This window comes from Palaemon carinicauda, chromosome 1 (assembly GCF_036898095.1).
Source record: "Palaemon carinicauda isolate YSFRI2023 chromosome 1, ASM3689809v2, whole genome shotgun sequence".
NCBI lineage: Eukaryota > Metazoa > Arthropoda > Malacostraca > Decapoda > Palaemonidae > Palaemon > Palaemon carinicauda.
The window spans coordinates 6,434,032-6,441,399 of record NC_090725.1 but is presented as its reverse complement, the minus strand read 5'-3'; the positions used below and the strand labels follow the sequence as shown (position 1 = coordinate 6,441,399).

The 7,368-nt window shown below is 47.9% G+C and overlaps 1 protein-coding gene across 6 annotated transcripts in view; it reads right to left on the bottom strand.

The window, feature by feature from the left end:
• Positions 1-967: 967 nt before the first annotated feature.
• The window catches only part of LOC137646648 (regulator of nonsense transcripts 3B-like), a 54,752-nt gene continuing 48,351 nt past the window's right edge, over positions 968-7,368 (bottom strand). For all 6 annotated transcript variants that reach the window (XM_068379771.1, XM_068379794.1, XM_068379778.1 and 3 more), the window contains one exon: positions 968-1,790. In XM_068379771.1, the coding sequence (XP_068235872.1) occupies positions 1,167-1,790 (624 nt within the window). In that variant the 3' untranslated portion in view covers positions 968-1,166. The remainder of the gene's footprint in view (positions 1,791-7,368) is intronic.

Here is a 7,368-nt window from a genome sequence, read left to right as displayed (position 1 = left end):
CAGAGCACCTACGTGAATATATCCACAAGTCTAAATAATTTTACCCTTGGCCCTATGGCAGCTACTCAACAGGTTGTGCTGCAAATCTAGCTCCCTAATGGGACAAGAAGTGTCATGTCCAAGATAGAGATCGCAATGTAAGTCAAGAAGGAGATTTAAGAACAACTAACCTTCTCTTCTTCCTTCCCCTCCCTTGGGTGCAGCAGTCATTCTGTTGTGTGCTGGACCAAACGCTAGATGCAGGTAATTTTCACAATCGAGTAACCTTTCTTTACAACATACAAGTTTTGGATTGAAGTGTATCTCCCATCCTCCCTGACAAGGGGAAGGATATTTAGTATGTATGCAAGACTATTTCTCACAATGATCATGCACTCAGGCAACATAACCTTATGGATATAGGTTCTTCGAATACCATTCACCAGTCACCTGGTAAGGACCTAGCCTAACACCTGCTACATCTTGCTCAGATCATTAGGAGGTTGACGGGAGTAATCATTTAAGCTCCTGTACATGACCAAAGTACCTTGAAATTTCTCAAGATAGTAAACCAGTCACTTTAACTATATGGATTTCATACCTCCTAAAGATTCCTAAGGATAAGTCACCTTTTAAAGGACAATGGTTTGTATTCTCGTAGGAACAAAGCATAAATGTAAAATCAATTTATATTTTACCTAACTATACAAACTTGAGTCCTTTATGTTACACTGCCCACCTTAACCACCAGCAAGTCCTACAGTAGGTTTAAGGTCAAAGCGAATGTTGCGCTGGCCATCAGGTGGGTGAGGCTTACCCTCCACCTCTATCATCTACAACCACCTTATTGAAAATTTAACTGGCCTTTTCCAGCTAAATCATACTCCTGTTAAAGAACAATGGTTTGTATAATTAAGAAAATATAAATCAATTTAAAATTTGTTAAATTACTTTAAGATTATATTGCATCAGGAAAATTAAGAAATAATTGACTTAAGATCATTTGTAATCAAACATTTACAAGTACATTATACATTTAGATATGAAGCAATTCGTAGATAAACAGGTATTTTAAATCTAGATGTAAACTATAAGCAGAAAAAAGAAATAAAAGTAAATATTTAACATTTTTTAAACAATTATTATTCAAACCCAAGCAATACAGTATATAATACATTAGGAATTCTTCACTCACGGCTAACACTTCTCCTGAACGTCATAGTTTTAACCCCCGGATATTTTTTCACATCTTTGGACACATTTCCTAAACTCTCCTCGGTTTTACTTTGCGCGGCATCTGAGGAAGAATGAGCCTCGTCATCAAGGTCGGCATCCTTATGTTCCTCCTGCATTTTGTTGTCTGTTTCATCATTTTCTTCTTTAGTGTCTGATAAATTGTCTTCCCTTTTATCATTGTCATCATCATCATCATCATCATCATCATCGTCTTCATCATCATCATCTGCATCATCATCATCTTCATCATCACTGCATTTTTTAAATTTCTCAGTAACTTCACCACCTGTACCCTCTCCACCACTGCTTCTATCATCCTGACTCATTTCAATTGTAGATTTCCCTTCAGCTGAATCATCAGTAATACTTTTAGTTTTTGTAGACTCATCTTTACAATCAGATCTACTAGAATCTGTATTTTCTTTCTTTAGGGAAGGCAATTTCTTTTGGTCTCCTGCAGCCATCACAGGGCTTGGACTAGACGAAGATGTGTCTACTCCTTCCTCACGATCTTGACGCATGCGACTACTGAGACGGGATTGACCTGGTCGGTATAGGGCCATTGCTGGACGATCCTGTATCAAGTATAAGGTAATTAAGAGGTATTAAACAGTGCTTAATGAATAAATCTATTGCATCAGTAACATACATTAGAACAATTACCAAGAAAATTAATTAAAAAATACCCTTCACATTTTAGAGGGCCATTTAAAAGCTCAAGATATTGATATTGTTAAGGATTATCTCATTATCCTTATAAACACTTCTGTTCAACAAATTATGACTATAGTTAGCAGAGTGGCACACTTTACCTGATTTACTCTCCAAATTACATAGTGTAGATGTCCACTTTAAAAGTACCTACGATCAGCATTGGTAAAATCACAAATTTTAAGTAATTTGTATTTTTTCTAACATACTTACCGAGAAACACTTTCTTAGGAGTCCCTGCAGGCTCCTCTCTAACGACCAGAGTTTTGCGTAGTTTACCCTACTACCATTCTCTAAGTGACCTGATAGCGGGAGAGAACATGACCTGGGGCAATGCCCGAGGTCGGCCATGAGGTTACGCTCTCGACTTAGGCAGTATGTTTTATGTAAGGAACAATACTCTAGGACTGTAAGGCACTGCAGGGACGGTTGGGGGGCCATAACTCGAAAGTGTTTCTCGGTAAGTATGTTAGGAAAAATAAAAATTACTTAAAATTTGTGATTTGTTCCGACACAGATACTTACCTCGAAACACTTTCTTAGGAGACTTACACCTTAGGAGGAGGGAGTGCCCGTAGCCCAAGACCCCAATGGACAGTAGGATAAACTACACAAAATACTCATTAAGTGTGGTAACACTTACCCTTCTGCAATTTTCTTCCTTGTGCTTGTTGTATAATGGCGATTCTTGAGGCTTGTCTAATGAGCGATAGCTCTGAGGACGACTGATAGTACGAGAGAAAGGGGGACAAGGCGAAAGCGAAAAATAAGCCTATTTGTGTCTAGAACATTTGTGGTTCACTATCGAGCCCGGGGCTTAATTCGTCAAACTGAATTGAAGGCTGAGATGACCGGCCCGATCGAAAGCCCATCCAGGGACTTCCTCGTACCGTCCTTGAGATAATGATCGGTGAAATTTCGACTGGTTAGACCAAGTTCCTGCTCGAAGATCCTGAGCTACCGACATGTTCTTTTCAGATGCAAGGGAGGTGCCTAAAACCCTAACATCATGAGCCCTGGGTTCTCTTGGCACTGAAAACCCCTCATTTGAGGGAGCTTGCCTAATTCCTTGTCTGACCCAAAAGGAAACTGTATTCTTGGAGATGTTCTTTTTCGTTTGACCCCAGGAAACGACGAGGTTCTTAATAAACGGGCGGAGCTTCGCCGTTCTTTTAAGATACTTTCTAATCACCCTGACGGGGCACAATTTCAAACCTTCCTGGTTTCCTTCATTTGGGATTGCTGGAATAGTAAAGCTCTCAAATCTCGGAACCCAAACTGACGGATCCTGTGTCTTGGCGACTTAGGAGGGGACTAACTTAAAGGTTATCTCCTTCCATCCTCTAGAGTGCTCCATCTCATACAATAATCCTTGTAGCTCGCTCACCCTCTTAGCCGAGGCTAACGCTAACAAGAAGACCGCTTTGAATGTGAGATTCCTGTCTACGATGTCTCTTAAGGGTTCGAAAGGTGGTTTTCGGAGCATATCCAGAACCCTTGCCAGGTCCCAATTCGGGATTCTCGGGGCGGAAGGGGCCTGATTGCTCGAAAGCCTTGATGAGCATGGACATCTGTCTTGAAGAACCCAGAACTATACCTTCCAGGAGAAAAACTTGACCAAGGGCAGCTCGAACTCCCTTAATCGCTGGGACTGTCATGGCCAACTTATCCCTGAGATGGACCAGGAAATCCGCTATAATGGGCACGGATGTTTCTAAGGGTTCTATCTTCTTGTCCTTGCCCACTTAACGCACAACGTCCACTTGGATTGGTAGATGGCCGTAGAGGATTTCCTCAGGTAAAGGGGCATCCTCCTATCTGTCTTGCTTGAGTACCTTTTGTCTTTTCAGGAGGGGCTGGATAACCTCCAGGCACGAAGACGAAGAGCTTGTGGGTTTCGTGAAACCACTGAAAATGTGGTTGTCTCCATAGGTCTGGTATGTTGGGAAGAGTCCAGGGAGGGAGAGTGGCGAGACTCTTTAGGTCTGCGAACCACTCTCTCTCCGGCCAACAAAGGCGCTACCAAAGTCATCTTTAGGTTGGTTGCTGCCCTCACCCTATTGAGGACTTGACTTATTAGGGAGAAGGGGGGGAAAGTCGTACACGTCTAGGTCGTCCCATCTGTGTTGAGACACGTCCTCCAATGCCGCCTTCGCGTCTAAGACAGGTGAACAGAATACGGGGAGTTGTTCATTCACCCTTGTTGCAAACAGATCCATTACCGGGGGCCCCCACATCTGAATGATGTCGCTTGCCACTTGTGGGTGCAGGGACCACTCCGACGCTACTATTTGTCCCGTTCTGCTGAGGCCGTCTGCTAGGTCGTTCTTCTTCCCCAGAATGAAGCTTGCTGTCGGGTTGATTTCCTCTTTCCTTCCCAATCCAGGATCTGAAGGGCCAGATCGCACAACTCTTTTGATCTCGGCCCTCCCTCTGAAACAGCGGACTCGAACTGGGAGAAGAAGGTGGCAGCTAATGCCGCCCTTCCGTCTAAGAAGCCCTGGCAAAGGATGTCCAGGATTTCCCCTGTTTTGCATGCCCCGTTTGGTCTACTTTCCCACGTGTGGTAATTACTTTGGGCCTGAAGTCCCTGCAGGAGTTTCGCCGCTCTATAGTCTGTGCTGGAATCGCTATTGCGGGTTATAACTCTGTATGTGGGTTCTTCCAATTCCAACGTTCCTGGCCTCAGGAAGGTTAAGTGATGACTTCTTCTGGGCGGTGTAGGCTAGAAACTTGTTCAAGCCCGAGGTCCACGCCTACACCTCCTGTGGGACGGGTTCCACCAGGCTATTGTATCCTTTAATCAAGGCGAATACCCTCCTATACGCGGAGTCCTCCATCGCCGACGTCGTCTCACCAACCACTTCCTCCATCCTGCGCTGGGGAGGGGCATGGTCACGGGCCCTTTGTATCTTCTTAACGTATGCAACCACGGTTGCAGTGTCCGACATCAGGGCCACTGAATTCCCTTCCAAGTCTTCCGTGAAATGTTTGCAGGTTTCCTGGACCGCTCTCATCTCTAGGACATTGCTGTGTAGGGACTTCTCCCTTTCTGTCCAAGTCCCCTTCGCTGTCTTTTCCCCGGAGGTGCGTTCCCCCTCCTTCTTTCTACCCGTCCGTAAACTGGCGGATTTTGGAGGTTGGGAGGACAACGGCATCCCTTTTAGAGTGTATGACCGATCCTGCCACCACTCTACGGCTTGTCTGGTTTCTTGCCGGACTGGCACCACTTTGTCCGGGGAACTTCTCTGGTTCCAACTCTTCTATAAGTTCCATTGAACCCTCCTTAGGATCTGTCTCCCGTGTGGAACTAGCTTCTCTAAGAACACCAGATGTCCTACCAACCTCTGCCCATCCTTCATTCTTCTGGGATGTCCTCGAAGGAAGGGAAGGAGAACTTGGTCCAGGTTGACCACCCTGTCTATGGATGGGAAAGGCCTTGACCTGTAACGAATCCAGGGTTATTCCCAATGTAAGTCATTCTGTTAGTTTTGGTCAACTGAGATTTAGCCGGTCTTCCGGGGTACCATGTCCTACCCCTACTAGGACGTCCTCTCGCTAGTCCCAAGTGGATGTCCCTCTAAAGCATAATACTTGCTTTGTGATTTCAGGCCCTGTAGCAGTTTGGCTGAACTGTGACCTTTGGAGGTGTCCCTATGCGGGTGAACACCTTATCAATATGGGTACGCCCAATTTTCCGTCCCTCTCCTCGGAAGGAGCCAAAGATGACTTCTTCTAGACAGGCTCCTCCATAATCCTGTTAAGGCCATAGCGCCAGTCAATTACTTCTTGAGGTAGTGGCTGCTCAATTTGTGTCCCCTTATCAAGGAGATCACCCTTCAAGATTCGTGATGGGGTGTATATTCATCACGGGCACCTCCGCTCTGACGGAACCTTCGGCTAAGACCTTCCGGAGAGATGGGCACCTCTGTCACTTAACGAGCCTTTGATAAAGGGACAGGCTCCTCCGTGGAGGGGTGCCACTGAGAGATTCGAACACGTGTAGAGTCAGCACGGGTCCCACCGATCTGACGAGTCTCGCGGTTAAGCCCTTCCAGGCGAGACTAGTGCCTCCGTCATTTCGAGCCTTCGAGGAGGGGACGGGCTCCTCCGTGAAGGTGTTCGAAGACTCCTTCCGCGGGCTGACTCGTCAAGGCTGCATCAGGAGAACCTCCTACAGAGCTCAGACAGGACTTTGAGCTTACACTGGATGGGAATTGCCGTGGCATCCAGAACCTCCGTCCTCTAGGAGTCCTCCTCCATTATGAAGGGCATAGTCATGGTGGCGAGGGCCTCCGTCCTAAAGGCAGAGTCCTCCGCTAGGATGGGTCTTGCCGTGGCGACGAGGGCCTCTGTCCTGTAAGTGGAGTCCTCCGTTGGCATGCCCTCATTGCCGTAGACCAGGTACTCCGTCCGGGGTTGATGAGCTGTGGCGACGGGCGCCTCCGCCCTAGGTTGTGGACTGAGGATGGGCACTGCCGTGGAGGCGAGAGTCGGGTAGAGTCGTCTATTTCGCGGCCTTACGCTTATCCGACGGGGACCTTGACGGGAGCCTCGGCTCATTCTACCCTCTTCGCCCGATGTTTCCTTCCTCCTCGAGGTCCTGGACGACGGGACGGGCTCTTCCGTGAAATAGTTCGACGGAAGTGCCCGTCCCCGTCTATAATCTCGATGGGGAGACCTGTCGAGGCTGCCCATCCTAGGAGACGGCTCCCTCCACTGAGCGGATTGAGTGGCTCTAGGACGGGACTTAGACCTACAAGACGAGGTCCTCCACTCCTCGGCTGACTCTCTGGCAAGGCTCTTGGAGGGCCTTCTAGGAGGACTGTCTCCTGCTCTCTTAGGTATCAAACCTGAGGTCCTAGTTAGGTCCCTCAGCTTGTTGTCTGGGATAGAGACCCATTCTCCTCGAGGTCCTGGACGACGGGACGGGCTCTTCCGTGAAAAAGTTCGACGGAGGTGCCCGTCCCCGTCTATCATCTCGATGGGGAGACCTGTCGAGGCTGCCCATCCTAGGAGACGGCTCCCTCCGCTGAGCGAATGGAGTGGCTCTAAGACGGGACTTAGGCCTACAAGACGAGGTCCTCCGCCCATCAGCCGACTCTCTGGCGAGGCTCTTGGCTTGTATGGAGGGGAACGGGGAATTCCCGTCCCGAGATCCTGTGGGAGACCGCAAGGGGAGTTCCTCCACACAGACCGATCTCTCTTCCTCCTGTGTCGTCTCCAACGTTCCTCGCTCGAAGGGCCCGACGGATCGCGCCCCAATGAGTCTGACTTGCCTTCGTACTGCGACCTCATACCGGACTGTGGCTTCTTGGGGCTACGCCGTACTCCTGACGTAGATGGCAGACGAAAACTCTCTGGAACTGATGGCTTTGCCGGTAACCACGCCGTTGAACGAGCCATGAAGGGGAAGGACTAGCATAGGCCCTCTTCCATGTC